Source organism: Salmo salar, chromosome ssa09 (genome assembly GCF_905237065.1).
Source record: "Salmo salar chromosome ssa09, Ssal_v3.1, whole genome shotgun sequence".
In the NCBI taxonomy this organism is placed as follows: domain Eukaryota; kingdom Metazoa; phylum Chordata; class Actinopteri; order Salmoniformes; family Salmonidae; genus Salmo; species Salmo salar.
This window is the reverse complement of record NC_059450.1, coordinates 156,550,371-156,568,763: the sequence shown is the minus strand read 5'-3', so window position 1 is coordinate 156,568,763 and position 18,393 is coordinate 156,550,371. Positions and strand designations below refer to the sequence as shown.

The 18,393-nt window shown below is 46.9% G+C and overlaps 1 protein-coding gene across 5 annotated transcripts in view; it reads left to right on the top strand.

Moving 5' to 3' along the window:
• The window catches only part of ryr1b (ryanodine receptor 1b (skeletal)), a 305,047-nt gene that overhangs the window by 157,453 nt on the left and 129,201 nt on the right, over nt 1–18,393 (top strand). For 4 of the 5 annotated variants that reach the window (XM_045724892.1, XM_045724890.1, XM_045724891.1 and 1 more), the window contains exons 37-46: nt 1,544–2,116; nt 3,730–3,930; nt 4,553–4,664; nt 5,074–5,140; nt 6,677–6,756; nt 9,088–9,361; nt 11,088–11,341; nt 11,521–11,615; nt 17,232–17,367; nt 18,177–18,363. In XM_045724892.1, the coding sequence (XP_045580848.1) occupies nt 1,544–2,116; nt 3,730–3,930; nt 4,553–4,664; nt 5,074–5,140; nt 6,677–6,756; nt 9,088–9,361; nt 11,088–11,341; nt 11,521–11,615; nt 17,232–17,367; nt 18,177–18,363 (1,979 nt within the window). Of the gene's footprint in view, nt 1–1,543; nt 2,117–3,729; nt 3,931–4,552; nt 4,665–5,073; nt 5,141–6,676; nt 6,757–7,628; nt 7,648–9,087; nt 9,362–11,087; nt 11,342–11,520; nt 11,616–17,231; nt 17,368–18,176; nt 18,364–18,393 lie in introns of all 5 variants that reach the window. The other variant, XM_045724889.1, reaches the window with a different exon arrangement.

The following is an 18,393-nucleotide window of genomic DNA, read 5'->3' as shown; positions in this document are numbered from 1 at the left end:
TGTCATTGATATTCCATTCACCCAGCTCAATGTAACATCGATAGGTTTAGGCTACCAATACTATAATGTACTCATCATGAGAATAAATGTTTTTCAACAGAATCCCTTTAGCCCTGATCACCTGCATACACAGCTCACTTTCATAGCAGCCACATACAAACACCATGATCACTTTGCTCGTTGTATAATTCCTCCTCGCAACTATCTACGCATTCTCCTTCTCTCACCTTTTCCCTTGGCTTGTGGACTTCAGTGCACAAAACATCAGCTCTCTGTGACCAGGCAAAAAAAAACTTTCCAAGCCAAACCTTCATATCATAACTGCTAACCGCTACACACAGCCTACATCATTGTCACCATATTAACATCACAGTCAACATAGCTACTAGAACTAACATGTTAGTTAACCGCTACAATCATGCAGTACAGTGTACAGTCAGCAAGCAGTTTAGCAGTTACACAGGAGAGCCCCGGTGGCAATAAATTAATAAATCCAAAAGCTTACCTTGACTTGGAAGAGACCCAGTGTTGGATAGCCATAGCCAGTTAGCTAACATAGTATCCCTCTCTGTTTGAGCGGGGTGTTTGTGTAGGCTAAACTAGCTAGCTGCATTCAACTAGCTAATTGAAAGTTTTACAAAATACAACCAAATATAGCTAGCGTTCTCTCTATCTCTCTCTTACTTCTCCTTAATTTAGGAAGAAATTCATTTGTTCAACTATTGTCTTTCTCTCTCTTTGAGTCAATTACTCATCACATTTTATGCACTGCAGTGCTAGCTAGCTGTAGCTTATGCTTTCAGTACTAGATTCAAGAGCTCTGATAGGTTGGAGGACATTCTCCAGAAGTTGTCATAATTACCATGATAATTAGAAACATATTTGGTCACTTTAATCGTGGCACTTTTTTAACCCCTATTCACGTTGTCATTTTCACCGCCCTGTACAGGGTTACTTTCAGACGACTTGTGTGCGTCGTAGAGCAAAACAAGTTAGTGTTAAATGTTCCTGAGAGTCTCAGCTTTCGATGGTGTGTTCGTATAAGTTTGTAGCTTAAACCGTCTGGACAGTCAGTTTTGTGAGAAGAATTGGGATGTCTGCATCAGCGACTTCAGACAACTGTCGTAGTACTAAACAACCAACACCCTCTTGTCCGTGAGTCTCAGCTTCGATGGTGGAGTTTAGTTAGTTTGGGTTTTACAGATGATTTCGTGGCGATTTTCTTGTCCGAATCCTGTCGTGTCTGGAAAAAACACTGTCTAGACGCATTGCTGCTATTCGGTAAACTCAGTACAGTCTCACGGAGCCTATGCAAGAAACAGGAAGTCTCTAGCGTAAACACACGGGGAGCTATTTAATAAAACACGCATCAATCGACTTAAGGGGGTTTATTTGCTCCCATCCAATACATCTAACAATTCAGAGTCAAGTGAAATAAGGCTGGAGACTAGGGTTAGGTGGATTGGTAAAGCAGCTAGTTAGTAACTCATTTTAAGTAATGTTCTTTGTAACCCACGCCTCTTCTCTCCTGCCCTTTCCTCAGGAACTGAAGACCAAAGCCATCAGCATGTTGACAGAGGCGGTGCTAGATGGTAGCCAGGCTATGAGGGACCCAGTAGGGGGCAGCGTAGAGTTCCACTTCGTCCCCATCCTGAAGCTCATCAGCACTCTCCTCATCATGGGCATCTTCAACGATGAAGACGTTAAACACATCCTCAAGATGATTGACCCAAATGTGTTCGCTGGGAAGAAAGAAGAAGTGGAAGAGGGAGACAAGGCAGAGGATGCTACCGCCAAGGAAGAGGGTGAAGAAGTGAAGGAGAAAGAAGAAGAGGAGGAGGAAGAGGAGGCAGATGATGAAGGAGTAGGGGAGGAGGAAGAAGAGGATGAGGAACTGAAACACCTAGAGAAAGAAGAGGGGGAGGAGGAGGAGGAGGAGGAGGAAGGGGAGAAGGAACACGAGGAGGAGGAGAAGGAGAAAGAGGAAGAGGTGGAGGAAAAAGAGATGACAGAAGAGGAGGAGGCAGCGGCGATTGAATTGGAGCTAGAGAAGGAAGAGGCGGCTTTGGAGGAGGGACTACTGCAGATGAAGCTGCCAGAATCTGTTAAACTGCAGGTGAGTCTCTTCTGACAGCCATGTGAGTACTAAGGCTGGTATTAGTGATTAGGAGGCCGCAGTCAGAGGCCCCTAATATGTCCATTTATTAACACAATCATGGCGACTGAACGAAAAGCTATTCGGAGCCGGCTCTTTTCATGTGAACGAATTAAAAGTCTACCTGAAAAGACTTGAAATGCTCTTCACTAGTAAAGGTCTTTGCGTCACCACATCGGACAGGGATGGGCAATAATGTTGTCTGAAAGGGATTTTAAAATTCAACAGAGGGCCCTCACATACTTTTTTTTTTCAGTCCGCTTTGTTTGTGAAAAGCGATTTGCAGCCCAGAAAAAAAAGGGGCAATTGTTTCGACATATTTATCTGTTTTTTACACTCTCAAGTTATGGATTTACGATGTGTAAATTCTGTACTAATACCTATATCTGATATTTTCTTTGCAATATCGACCAAATGCCGCAACATATTTTTTTCTTCTTCATTTCATACGAACTGTAACCACGTTTCTATGTTCATAGGGCTAATAAGACATTATTTTAAATTACTTTGAAAAGTGTATTTTTTTTTCTCTCTCAAGTGATATCCATTAGAAAGGTATTGGAATGTTCAGGAAAACATCAGAGATCATCAGGTAATAATTTTGTGTGTAGATAAAAAAAATAAAAAATAAAAATCTGCTTTGCCATTGGTTTTCAATTACGTTTTTTTCCCAGGCTCTTTAAACATGTCCTGCGCGGTGGCTTAAGCGCTGTAGAGGGAAATAGAAGACACGTACTGTGTGTGTTCCTGAGAGTCATAGCTTTCAGCCATGGGTCGTAAAAGCTAATATTCCCAAACGTTCAAAAGCTACAGCCAAATTTATAGAACGGCAAGATAACAGCAAACATCGTGAGATTACTCACGAGCTGAGGAGGGCCTCAAGCGGGGGTTGAAGGCAAGATAACAGAAAATGTATGTTTTATTAAACTAAATTATGCCAAGTTCACAAGGCCCCCTCCTGGTGATGTGAGGCAATTGTCTTAGTTGCCTAAATTCGCCACCGCAAATACTTTGCCTCTGTCACGGCTGTCGTAAGGAGAAGCGGACCAAAGTGTAGCGTGTGTGTCGTTCCACATTTTATTTACACTGTGAAACTATGCGATACATAAATAAACTGAATACAAACAACAACAACAACAACAACAAACCGTAATGCAGAGGTCACTCAAAATTAATCTCCCACAAAACCCAGGTGGAAAAAAACCCTACTTAAGTATGATCTCCAATTAGAGACAACGAGGACCAGCTGCCTCTAATTGGAGATCATCCCAAACAAAACCCCAACATAGAAATACAAAACTAGAACCTAAACATAGAAATAGAAAACATAGAGAGAGAAAAAAAACCTGTCGCGCCCTGACCTACTCTACCATAGCATGCATACAAACAAAACCTACAAAAGATGTATGAAATGTTTCTCACGTGCTGAAATCACAGAGAAGACAAAGTACGCACAACGTCATGCTGCTCTGGACTCACAAAGTCATAAAGGCCAGTTGTGAGTCTAATGTTTTGTTTTGCGTACTGATCTCTCTCCTCTTTTATCTCTCCCCCTGTCTTTCTTCACCTTTCAGATGTGTACACTGCTGCAGTACTTCTGTGACTGTGAACTGAGGCACAGGGTGGAGGCTATCGTGGCGTACTCAGATCAGTTTGTCAACGCCATTCAGACCAATCAGAGGGTTCGCTATAACCTGCTGATGCAGGCCTTCACCATGAGCGCTGCCGAGACCGCACGCAAGACACGAGAGTTCCGCTCACCACCTCAGGATCAGGTACAACTAGCCTTGTCCAAGCCAGAACGGTCCATAGGGCAGGATCAGGTACAACTAGCCTTGTCCAAGCCAGAACGGTCCATAGGGCAGGACCAGGTACAACTAGCCTTGTCCAAGCCAGAACGGTCCGTAGGGCAGGACCAGGTACAACTAGCCTTGTCCAAGCCAGAACGGTCCATAGGGCAGGATCAGGTACAACTAGCCTTGTCCAAGCCAGAATGTAGCGTGAGGGCAGCTTGATGTACCAGTACACCCTCTGAACAGCACACCAGTCTATTTCCTGTTTCTGTAGCGTGAGGGCAGCTTGATGTACCAGTACACCCTCTGAACAGCACACCAGTCTATTTCCTGTTTCTGTAGCGTGAGGGCAGCTTGATGTACCAGTACACCCTCTGAACAGGACACCAGTCTATTTCCTGTTTCTGTAGCGTGAGGGCAGCTTGATGTACCAGTACACCCTCTGAACAGCACACCAGTCTATTTCCTGTTTCTGTAGCGTGAGGGCAGCTTGATGTACCAGTACACCCTCTGAACAGGACACCAGTCTATTTCCTGTTTCTGTAGCGTGAGTAATGCCATCTGATGCTGATGATACGTAACTCTGTGTGTTCCTTCCTGTCAGGTGATCCTGTTGACCAACTTCAAGCATGGTCCGGAGGAGGAGGAGTGTCCCGTACCGGAGGAGACCAGAGACACACTGACCGAATTCCACACTGACATCCTTATGCATTGTGGTCAGTAACCCTGACCCCTAACCCTGACCCCTAACCCTGACCCCTAACCCCTAACCCTGACCCCTAACCCTGACCCCTGACTCCTGACCCTGACCCCTGACCCCTGACCCCTAACCCTGAACCCTGACCCCTGAACCCTGACCCCTAACCCCTAACCCTGACCCACAGCACATCATAACAACCTCCTGACCCCTGACCCCTAACCCACAGCACATCATAACAACCTCCTGACCCCTAACCCCTGACCCACATCACATCATAACAACCTCCTGACCCCTAACCCTGACCCACATCACATCATAACAACCTCCTGACCCCTGACCCCTAACCCTGACCCACAGCACATCATAACAACCTTCCAAAACACCACACACACAGAGAGCTAACTATGTATCCTTCTGTCCTCCAGGCGTGCACATCGAGGCGGAAGAGGAGGAGGAGGAGGTCGACACCTCTCTGAGAGGACGCCTTGGCCGGTAGGTAACTCTAAGGAGTTGGACCTTTAGCCGAAAGTTTGCCGGTCCGAATCCCAGCACTCTTCTGTCCTCTTCTCAAGTGTGTGTGTGTGTGTGTGTGTGTGTGTGTGTGTGTGTGTGTGTGTGTGTGTGTGTGTGTGTGTGTGTGTGTGTGTGTGTGTGTGTGTGTGTGTGTGAGAGATGTGTGCTATCTGGGGGGTTGACTGAAGAGAGCAGAATACACATTTCTGTAGATTGCTGCAACATATGGACAATATAAAGTTGTATTGTGTTATAACATACTATAACATACTGACAATATAAAGTTGTATTGTATTATAACATCTATAACATATGTATACATATATGATACATATAACAATGTATCATTGTATTGTGTTGTATCTCGTTATATCGTTGTATTGTGTTGTACCTCGTTGTATCGTTGTATTGTGTTGTACCTCGTTGTATCGTTGTATTGTGTTGTACCTCGTTATATCGTTGTATTGTGTTGTACCTCGTTGTATCGTTGTATTGTGTTGTATCTCGTTATATCGTTGTATTGTGTTGTATCGTTGTATTGTGTTGTATCTCGTTGTATCGTTGTATTGTGTTGTACCTCGTTGTATCGTTGTATTGTGTTGTATCTCGTTATATCGTTGTATTTTGTTGTATCTCGTTATATCGTTGTATTGTGTTGTATCTCGTTATATCGTTGTATTTTGTTGTATCTCGTTATATCGTTGTATTGTGTTGTATCTCGTTATATCGTTGTATTGTGTTGTATCGTTGTATTGTGTTGTATCTCGTTATATCGTTGTATTGTGTTGTATCGTTGTATTGTGTTGTATCTCGTTATATCGTTGTATTGTGTTGTATCGTTGTATTGTGTTGTATCTCGTTATATCGTTGTATTGTGTTGTATCGTTGTATTGTGTTGTATCTCGTTATATCGTTGTATTGTGTTGTATCGTTGTATTGTGTTGTATCTCGTTATATCGTTGTATTTTGTTGTATCTCGTTATATCGTTGTATTGTGTTGTACCTCGTTGTATCGTTGTATTGTGTTGTACCTCGTTATATCGTTGTATTGTGTTGTATCTCGTTATATCGTTGTATTGTGTTGTACCTCGTTATAACGTTGTATTGTGTTGTACCTCGTTGTATCGTTGTATTGTGTTGTATCTCGTTATATCGTTGTATTGTGTTGTACCTCGTTATAACGTTGTATTGTGTTGTACCTCGTTATATCGTTGTATTGTGTTGTATCTCGTTATATCGTTGTATTGTGTTGTACCTCGTTGTATCGTTGTATTGTGTTGTATTGTGTTGTACCTCGTTATAACGTTGTATTGTGTTGTACCTCGTTATATCGTTGTATTGTGTTGTACCTCGTTATAACGTTGTATTGTGTTGTACCTCGTTATATCGTTGTATTGTGTTGTATCTCGTTGTATCGTTGTATTGTGTTGTATCTCGTTATATCGTTGTATTGTGTTGTATCGTTGTATTGTGTTGTACCTCGTTATAACGTTGTATTGTGTTGTACCTTTTGAGGCTGATGGGAAAGGTGAATAACTTGAGGAAGAAAAAGGAGGTGGTGGAGGAGCCAGAAGAGGAGGAGGAGGTCAAACCCAGTAAGAACACATTCACTACCCTGACCCCTAACCCCTAACCCCTAGCCCCGAACCCAGGAGGAACACATTCACCACCCTAACCCCTAACCCCAGGAGGAGGAGGTCAAACCCAGTAAGAACACATTCACTACCCTGACCCCTAACCCCTAACCCCTAGCCCCGAACCCAGGAGGAACACATTCACCACCCTAACCCCTAACCCCTAACCCCTGACCCCTAACCCCTAGCCCCGAACCCCAACCAGGAGGAACACATTCACCACCCTAACCCCTAACCCCTGACCCCTAACCCCTAACCCCTAACCCCAACAACCCCTAGCCCCGAACCCAGGAGGAACACATTCACCACCCTAACCCCTAACCCCTGACCCCTAACCCCTAGCCCCTAACCCCGAACCCCGAACCCCTAACCCCAAACCCCAAACGCAGGAAGAACACATTCACCACCCTAACCCCTAGCCCCTAGCCCCTAACCCCTAACCCAGGAGGAACACATTCACCACCCTAACCCCTAACCCCTAGCCCCTAACCCCTAACCCCGAACCCAGGAGGAACACATTCACCACCCTAACCCTTAACCCCAAACCCTGACCCCTAGCCCCTAACCCCTAACCCCAAACCCCGAACCCAGGAGGAACACATTCACCACCCTAACCCCTAACCCCAGGAGGATCAAACCCAGTAAGAACACATTCACTACCCTGACCCCGAACCCCTAGCCCCGAACCCCTGACCCCGAACCCCTAGCCCCGAACCCCTAACCCAGGAGGAACACATTCACCACCCTAACCCCTAACCCCTAACCCCAGGAGGAGGAGGTCAAACCCAGGAGGAACACAAATCACCACCCTAACCCCTAACCCCTAAACCCAGGAGGAGGAGGTCAAACCCAGGAGAAACACATTCACCACCCTAACCCCTAACCCCTAATCCCGAACCCCTAACCCCTAACCCAGGAGGAACACATTCACCACCCTAACCCCTAACCCCAAAACCCTATCCCTTATATCCATGAGGGCATCTTTATCTGTCTCTGTGGTTAGAACACAGTCTAGACTTGCTGTTTTCACAGCTTCGCACAGTTAAGTGCCTAGTCGAAGTCTGACAGCTCATCAGTTAACTCAAGTATAAACTGACAGACATCCTAGACTCAGTTGACTTATTCCTGTTAACTCCAAGTGGCGCATCGAGGGCCTCAACAGTCAACTTTGCTCTGTTCGGGTTCTTTTCTGGGCAGTTTTCTAGACCTCCTTCCAGGCGATTCCTTCCAGGCGATTCCTTCCAGGTGATTCCTTCCAGGTGACTCCTGTATTAATTCAAGTGGTGGCGTAGTCTAGCACCTCCTAGTTTTATTTATTTCACCTTTATTTCACCTTTATTTAATCAGGTAGGCTAGTTGAGAACAAGTCCTTTATTTAACCAGGTAGGCCAGTTGAGAACAAGTCCTTTATTTAACCAGGTAGGCTAGTTGAGAACAAGTCCTTTATTTAATCAGGTAGGCCAGTTGAGAACAAGTCCTTTATTTAACCAGGTAGGCCAGTTGAGAACAAGTCCTTTATTTAACCAGGTAGGCTAGTTGAGAACAAGTTCTCATTTGCAACTGCGACCTGGCCAAGATAAAGCAATGCAGATTCGACACAATACAACAACACAGAGTTACACATGGAGTTAAACAAAACATACAGTCAATAATACAGTAAAACAAAAGAAAACAAAAAGTCTATATACAGTGAGTGCAAATGAGGTTAAGTTAAGACAATAAATAGGCCATGGTGGCAAAGTAATTACAATATAGCAATTAAACACTGGAATGGTAGAATGTGCAGAAGATGAATGTGCAAGTAGAGATACTGGGGTGCAAAGGAGCAAGATAAATAAATAAATAAATAAATACAGTATGAAGATGAATGTGCAAGTAGAGATACTGGGGTGCAAAGGAGCAAGATAAATAAATAAATAAATAAATACAGTATGAAGATGAATGTGCAAGTAGAGATACTGGGGTGCAAAGGAGCAAGATAAATAAATAAATAAATAAATACAGTATGAAGATGAATGTGCAAGTAGAGATACTGGGGTGCAAAGGAGCAAGATAAATAAATAAATAAATAAATACAGTATGAAGATGAATGTGCAAGTACTAGTGGTCCCTTACACTAGTACTATTTGATCTATTTTTCCCTGTACCCCCCCCCCCAAAAAAAGTCTCTGTAAATGTTCCTATGCCACAAAAGCTTGAGTTGGTGTAGTTCCCGGGCCAACAGACAGTAAAACATATGTCATATCTTGTCCATGCGCTATAACTCCGTGTGTGTCCCTTCCCTTTCCCAAGGCACTCTCCAGGAGCTGATCTCCCATACCATGATCCACTGGGCCCAAGAGGCCTTCATTCAGAACCCTGAGCTGGTGCGTCTGATGTTCAGCCTGCTCCACAGGCAGTATGATGGGCTGGGAGAGCTGACCAGAGCCCTGCCTAAAGCCTACGCCATCAACGCTGTATCTGTCCAAGATACAATGGACTTGTTGGAGTGTTTGGGACAGATCAGATCTCTGCTCATCGTTCAGATGGGCCCCGAGGAAGAGAGGCTCATGATCCAGAGCATCGGGTATGTCTGGTTACTGTACCTTTACGGTTAGGGTGGTTACCGTACCTTTAAGGTTAGGGTGGTTACTGTACCTTTAGGGCTAGGGTGGTTACCGTACCTTTAAGGTTAGTCTGGTTACTGTACCTTTAAGGTTAGGGTGGTTACTGTACCTTTAAGGTTATGGTGGTTACCGTACCTTTAAGGTTAGGGTGGTTACTGTACCTTTAAGGTTAGGGTGGTTACTGTACCTTTAAGGTTAGTCTGGTTACTGTACCTTTAGGGTTAGGGTGGTTACTGTACCTTTAAGGTTAGTCTGGTTACTGTACCTTTAAGGTTAGGGTGGTTACCGTACCTTTAAGGTTAGGGTGGTTACTGTACCTTTAGGGCTAGGGTGGTTACCATACCTTTAGGGTTAGGGTGGTTACTGTACCTTTAAGGTTAGGGTGGTTACTGTACCTTTAGGGCTAGGGTGGTTACCGTACCTTTAAGGTTAGGGTGGTTACTGTACCTTTAAGGTTAGGGTGGTTACTGTACCTTTAAGGTTAGTCTGGTTACTGTACCTTTAAGGTTAGGGTGGTTACCGTACCTTTAAGGTTAGGGTGGTTACTGTACCTTTAAGGTTAGTCTGGTTACTGTACCTTTAAGGTTAGGGTGGTTACTGTACCTTTAGGGTTAGGGTGGTTACTGTACCTTTAAGGTTAGGGTTCTTACTGTACCTTTAAGGTTAGGGTGGTTACTGTACCTTTAAGGTTAGGGTGGTTACTGCACCTTTAAGGTTAGTCTGGTTACTGTACCTTTAAGGTTAGTCTGGTTACTGTACCTTTAAGGTTAGTCTGGTTACTGTACCTTTAAGGTTAGGGTGGTTACTGTACCTTTAAGGTTAGGGTGGTTACCGTACCTTTAGGGTTAGGGTGGTTACTGTACCTTTAAGGTTAGGGTGGTTACTGTACCTTTAAGGTTAGGGTGGTTACTGTACCTTTAGGGTTAGGGTGGTTACTGTACCTTTAAGGTTAGGGTGGTTACTGTACCTTTAAGGTTAGGGTGGTTACTGTACCTTTAAGGTTAGGGTGGTTACTGCACCTTTAAGGTTAGGGTGGTTACCGTACCTTTAAGGTGTGTCTGGTTACTGTACCTTTAAGGTTAGGGTGGTTACTGCACCTTTAAGGTATGTCTGGTTACTGTACCGTGTAAAGGTTAGGGTGGTTACTGTACCTTTAAGGTATGTCTGGTTACTGTACCGTGTAAAGGTTCGGCTCATGACCCAGAGCATCGGGCATCCATTAGGTGGACCCAGTGATTACCAGGGTTGGGGTCAGTTCCATTTCAATTCAGAAACCCCAAACCTGGCAACGATATCTGAAAGAAGAAATGGAAGCACAGCAGGAACAATTCAACTACGATTATTTTAGTTCATTTAAAAGTCTCTTTGTTGTTGTACGCTATCTCCTTCTCCAGGAACATCACGACACACAAAGTGTCCTTGAAAAAGAAAAGCGGAGCCGCACGCTCTAAAGAGCTCAGATGCAATAATTTAATAACCTAATAAACCAACGTTTATCATTAATTTATTTAATTTGAGCTCCTTAGACTGTGCGGCTCTCCTTTTTCAAGTGTTCTACTCCGCTAGCCAGCACCTCGTCTATACAGGTGTGCGAGTCTTTAAACAAAGTGTTCTACCAACAAACCCCCAACCTGATTAGAGCTCTGATTGTTTACCTATTTCATTATTCGTTTGTTTGTTTTCCAGGAACATCATGAACAACAAGGTGTTCTACCAGCACCCTAACCTGATGAGAGCTCTGGGGATGCACGAGACTGTCATGGAGGTGATGGTTAACGTGCTGGGAGGAGGAGGAGGAGATTCCAAGGAGATCCGCTTCCCTCAGATGGTGACCAACTGCTGCCGGTTCCTGTGTTACTTCTGTCGTATCAGCCGTCAGAACCAGAGGTCCATGTTTGATCACCTCAGCTACCTGCTGCAGAACAGCGGCATCGGCCTAGGTACAGAACAATCTGCTGCCTGTCAATCAGAAAAAACACACAAGGGAACTCTGAATCACCTGGTACAGGATCAGTTATGTTTTCATCCCCCCCCACCTAGTGGTAAAGGTTAAGATTGGGGATAGGGAAATCTGATCCTAGATCTATGTTTAATAAACATTCTCCTGGTCTTCTTGTAGGTATGCGTGGCTCCACCCCTCTGGATGTGGCTGCAGCGTCCTGTATCGACAACAACGAGCTGGCCTTAGCCCTACAGGAGCAGGACCTGGAGAAGGTAAACCTAACCCTAACCTGGTACCCTGTATCCCTATTTAACAGGAAACTGCTGAGGTTAGGATGGCTCGTAAAAGTGGCTGGAACGGAGAAAATGGAATTGAATCAATGTATTTGATACCTTTCCACTCTTTCCACTTTAGCCATTACCACGAGCCCGTCCTCCCAAATTTAAGGTTCCACCAACCTCCAGTGTCCTATTCCTTATATAGAGCGGGAAGAATGGTGCTGGAGGGGATGGCTGCCATTTTACAGGCTCCTAACTAACCATGCTATTTTGTGCGTGTTTTTTTTTTTAACGTTGTTTGTAACTTATTTTGTACATAATGTTGATGTTACCGTCTCTTCTGACCGAAAAGAGCTTCTGGATATGACAACAGCGATTATTCACCTTGAACTGGGCAAAGATTTTTTCTTTGAATGAGTTTGACACAAAGGATATAATGCTGCTCCCAGACAAGGCCCAAATTCCCTGTCATTCGCATGAAGAAAAGAAGCGAGATACAGGGGGCGCAGATCAGGGTGCCTTGTGAGAATTTGTCGGCGAGTGGGAAACCCGCCTCTACCATCTGTTCTATTGGCAAACGTGCAATCACTGGAGAATAAACTGGATGAGCTCCGTTCGAGACTATCCTACCAACGGGACATTAAAACCTGTAATATCTTGTGTTTTACCGAGTCGTGGTTGAACGACGACACAGATAATATACAGTTGGCTGTGTTATCTGTGCATCGGCAGGACAGAGAAACTACGTCCGGTAAGACGAGGGGTGGTGGTGTGTGTCTATTGGTCAGTAACAGCTGGTGTGCGATGTCTAATATTAAGGAAGTCTCGAGGTATTGCTCACTTGAGGTAGAGTACCTCATGATAAGCTGTAGACCACACCATTTACCAAGAGAGTTTTCATCTATATTATTCGTAGGCGTCTATTTACCACCACAAACCGATGCTGGCACTAAGACCGCACTCAACCAACTGTATACGGCCATAAGCAAAGAAGAAAATGCTCATCCAGAGGCGGCGCTCCTAGTGGCCGGGGACTTTAATGCAGGCAAACTTAAATCCGTTTTACCTAAATTCTACCAGCATGTGCAACCAGAGGAAAATAACTCTAGACCACCTTTACTCCACACACAGACACATACAAAGCTCTCCCTCTCCATCCATTTGGCAAATCTGACCATAATTATATCCTCTTGATTCCTGCTTACGAGTAAAAACTAAAGCAGGAAGTACCAGTGACTCGCTCAATACGGAAGATGACGTGGATGCTACGCTAGAGGACTGTTTTGTTAGCACAGACTGGAATATGTTCTGGGATTCATCCAATGGCATTCAGGAGTATACCAGAATGCATGAGCGCACCAGCTGTTCTGGACGACTCCATAGCCGATGTGAGCAAGACCTTTAAACAGGTCAATATTCACAAGGCCGCTGGGCCAGATGGATTACCAGGACGTGGACTCAGAGCATGCATGGACCAACTGGCAAGTGTCTTTGCTGACATTTTCAACCTCTCCCTGACCCAGTCTGTAATATTTACATGTTTCAAGCAGACCACTATAGTCCCTGTGCCCAAAAATGTGAAGGTAACCTGCCTAAATGACTACCGCCCCGTAGCACTCACGTCTGTAGTCATGAAGTGCTTTGAAAGGCTGGTCATGGCTCACATCAACACCATCATCCCGGAAACTCTAGACCCACTCCAGTTTGCATACCGCCCCAACAGATCCACAGATTACACAATCTCAACCGCACTCCACACTGCCATTTCCAACCTGGACAAAAGGAACACCTATGTAAGAATGCTGTTCATTGACTACAGCTCAGCATTGAACACCATAGTGACAACAAAGCTCATCACTAAGCTAATGACCCTGGGACTAAACACCTCCCTCTGCAACTGGATCCTGGACATCCTGACGGGCCGCCCCCAGGTGGTAAGGGTAGGTAACAACACATTCGCCATGCTGACCCTCAACACAGGGGCCTCTCAGGGGTGCGTGCTCAGTCCCCTCCTGTATTCCCTGTTCAACCACGACTGCGTGGCCACGCACGACTCCAACGCCATCACTACATTTTCTGACGACATAACAGTGGTAGGCCTGATCACCGACAACGATGAGACAGCCTATAGAGAGGAGGTCTGAGAGCTGGCAATGTGGTGCCAGGACAACAACCTCTCCCTCAACGTCAGCAAGACAAGGGAGATGGTTGTGGACTATAGGAAAAGGAGGGCCGAACAGGCCCCCATTCACATCGGCGGGGCTTTAGTGGAGCGGGTTGAATGCTTCAAGATCCTTGGTGTCCACATCACCAACAAACTATCATGGTCCAAACACACCAAAACAGTAGTGAAGAGGGCACGACAACGCCTTTGTCCCTCAGGAGACTGAAAAGATTTTGCATGGGTCCCCAGATCCTCAAAAGGTTCTACAGCTGCACCATCGAGAGCATCCTGACCGGATAGAACACCTCAGTCACCCTGTACCCCTAGTCCCTATACAGTAGACCCTGGATAGAACACCTCAGTCACCCTGTACCCCTAGTCCCTATACAGTAGACCCTGGATAGAACACCTCAGTCACCCTGTACCCCTAGTCCCTATACAGTAGACCCTGGATAGAACACCTCAGTCACCCTGTACCCCTAGTCCCTATACAGTAGACCCTGGATAGAACACCTCAGTCACCCTGTACCCCTAGTCCCTATACAGTAGACCCTGGATAGAACACCTCAGTCACCCTGTACCCCTAGTCCCTATACAGTAGACCCTGGATAGAACACCTCAGTCACCCTGTACCCCTAGTCCCTATACAGTAGACCCTGGATAGAACACCTCAGTCACCCTGTACCCCTAGTCCCTATACAGTAGACCCTGGATAGAACACCTCAGTCACCCTGTACCCCTAGTCCCTATACAGTAGACCCTGGATAGAACACCTCAGTCACCCTGTACCCCTAGTCCCTATACAGTAGACCCTGGATAGAACACCTCAGTCACCCTGTACCCCTAGTCCCTATACAGTAGACCCTGGATAGAACACCTCAGTCACCCTGTACCCCTAGTCCCTATACAGTAGACCCTGGATAGAACACCTCAGTCACCCTGTACCCCTAGTCCCTATACAGTAGACCCTGGATAGAACACCTCAGTCACCCTGTACCCCTAGTCCCTATACAGTAGACCCTGGATAGAACACCTCAGTCACCCTGTACCCCTAGTCCCTATACAGTAGACCCTGGATAGAACACCTCAGTCACCCTGTACCCCTAGTCCCTATACAGTAGACCCTGGATAGAACACCTCAGTCACCCTGTACCCCTAGTCCCTATACAGTAGACCCTGGATAGAACACCTCAGTCACCCTGTACCCCTAGTCCCTATACAGTAGACCCTGGATAGAACACCTCAGTCACCCTGTACCCCTAGTCCCTATACAGTAGACCCTGGAAAGAACACCTCAGTCACCCTGTACCCCTAGTCCCTATACAGTAGACCCTGGATAGAACACCTCAGTCACTCTGTACCCCTAGTCCCTATACAGTAGACCCTGGATAGAACACCTCAGTCACCCTGTACCCCTAGTCCCTATACAGTAGACCCTGGATAGAACACCTCAGTCACCCTGTACCCCTAGTCCCTATACAGTAGACCCTGGATAGAACACCTCAGTCACCCTGTACCCCTAGTCCCTATACAGTAGACCCTGGATAGAACACCTCAGTCACCCTGTACCCCTAGTCCCTATACAGTAGACCCTGGATAGAACACCTCAGTCACCCTGTACCCCTAGTCCCTATACAGTAGACCCGGGATAGAACACCTCAGTCACCCTGTACCCCTAGTCCCTATACAGTAGACCCTGGATAGAACACCTCAGTCACCCTGTACCCCTAGTCCCTATACAGTAGACCCTGGATAGAACACCTCAGTCACCCTGTACCCCTAGTCCCTATACAGTAGACCCTGGATAGAACACCTCAGTCACCCTGTACCCCTAGTCCCTATACAGTAGACCCTGGATAGAACACCTCAGTCACCCTGTACCCCTAGTCCCTATACAGTAGACCCTGGATAGAACACCTCAGTCACCCTGTACCCTTTGTCCCTATACAGTAGACCCTGGATAGAACACCTCAGTCACCCTGTACCCCTAGTGCCTATACAGTAGACCCAGGATAGAACACCTCAGTCACCCTGTACCCCTAGTCCCTATACAGTAGACCCTGGATAGAACACCTCAGTCACCCTGTACCCCTAGTCCCTATACAGTAGACCCTGGATAGAACACCTCAGTCACCCTGTACCCCTAGTCCCTATACAGTAGACCCTGGATAGAACACCTCAGTCACCCTGTACCCCTAGTCCCTATACAGTAGACCCTGGATAGAACACCTCAGTCACCCTGTACCCTTAGTCCCTATACAGTAGACCCTGGATAGAACACCTCAGTCACCCTGTACCCTTAGTCCCTATACAGTAGACCCTGGATAGAACACCTCAGTCACCCTGTACCCTTTGTCCCTATACAGTAGACCCTGGATAGAACACCTCAGTCACCCTGTACCCCTAGTCCCTATACAGTAGACCCAGGATAGAACACCTCAGTCACCCTGTACCCCTAGTCCCTATACAGTAGACCCTGGATAGAACACCTCAGTCACCCTGTACCCCTAGTCCCTATACAGTAGACCCTGGATAGAACACCTCAGTCACCCTGTACCCCTAGTCCCTATACAGTAGACCCTGGATAGAACACCTCAGTCACCCTGTACCCCTAGTCCCTATACAGTAGACCCTGGATAGAACACCTCAGTCACCCTGTACCCCTAGTCCCTAGACAGTAGACCCTGGATAGAACACCTCAGTCACCCTGTACCCCTATACAGTAGACCCTGGATAGAACACCTCAGTCACCCTGTACCCCTAGTCCCTATACAGTAGACCCTGGATAGAACACCTCAGTCACCCTGTACCCCTAGTCCCTATACAGTAGACCCTGGATAGAACACCTCAGTCACCCTGTACCCCTAGTCCCTATACAGTAGACCCTAGATAGAACACCTCAGTCACCCTGTACCCCTAGTCCCTATACAGTAGACCCTGGATAGAACACCTCAGTCACCCTGTACCCCTAGTCCCTATACAGTAGACCCTGGATAGAACACCTCAGTCACCCTGTACCCCTAGTCCCTATACAGTAGACCCTGGATAGAACACCTCAGTCACCCTGTACCCTTAGTCCCTATACAGTAGACCCTGGATAGAACACCTCAGTCACCCTGTACCCCTAGTCCCTATACAGTAGACCCTGGATAGAACACCTCAGTCACCCTGTACCCCTAGTCCCTATACAGTAGACCCTGGATAGAACACCTCAGTCACCCTGTACCCCTAGTCCCTATACAGTAGACCCTGGATAGAACACCTCAGTCACCCTGTACCCCTAGTCCCTATACAGTAGACCCTGGATAGAACACCTCAGTCACCCTGTACCCCTAGTCCCTATACAGTAGACCCTGGATAGAACACCTCAGTCACCCTGTCAAATGCTCCTGTTTAAGGCCTACCCTGCTAACCCTTACCCCTCTCCTACCTGCCCCTCTCTCCAGGTGGTGACTTATCTGGCGGGCTGTGGACTACAGAGCTGTCCCATGCTTCTATCTAAGGGTTACCCTGACATCGGCTGGAATCCCTGTGGAGGAGAGAAATACCTGGACTTCCTCCGCTTTGCCGTATTTGTCAACGGTCAGTTTCGGTACCTCCAACACCTAGCCTGCGGCAGACACTGAATGTACTTTCTGTTTCACGATTCTGAAGTGTGGATTCTGAGTGGTTTCCAGGCTATCTAATACCTGGACTATATTCCTGATGTTGCTGCCGTTATCCTTGATATTGTTATCGCTGACATGGCTGTAGTCTCTATGGCTGTAGTCTCCACCATGGTAGTCTCCACCGCGGCTGTAGTCTCCACCGTGGCTGTAGTCTCCACCGTGGCTGTAGTCTCCCCCGTGGCTGTAGTCTCCACCATGTCTGTAGTCTCCACCGTGGCTGTAGTCTCCACCGTGGCTGTTGTCTCCCCGTGGCTGTAGTCTCCACCATGTCTGTAGTCTCCACCGTGGCTGTAGTCTCCACTGTGGCTGTAGTCTCCCCCGTGGCTGTAGTCTCCCCGTGGCTGTAGTCTCCACCGTGGCTGTAGTCTCCCCGTGGCTGTAGTCTCCACCATGTCTGTAGTCTCCCCCGTGGCTGTAGTCTCCACTGTGGCTGTAGTCTCCCCCGTGGCTGTAGTCTCCACCGTGGCTGTAGTCTCCACCGTGGCTGTAGTCTCCCCGTGGCTGTAGTCTCCCCCGTGGCTGTAGTCTCCACTGTGGCTGTAGTCTCCACTGTGGCTGTAGTCTCCACCGCGGCTGTAGTCTCCACCGTGGCTGTAGTCTCCCCCCATGGCTGTAGTCTCCATAATAGAGGCGTGCCAGTGCTACAGTGTACCAGTAGCGGTGACACTCACACTCTGTTCTTCTTCTATTCTTTTTCTCTTCCTGTCTGTTCTTACCCTACAGGAGAGAGTGTGGAGGAGAACGCCAACGTGGTGGTGCGTCTACTGATTCGTCGGCCGGAGTGTTTTGGCCCCGCCCTGAGAGGAGAGGGGGGTGCCGGTCTGCTGGCGGCAATAGAGGAGGCCATCAAGATCTCAGAGGACCCAGCCAGGGACGGACCGACTGTCAAGAAGGACCGGCGGTTCCCCATGTAAGACTACTGGAGAGCTGTTGTTGTGGT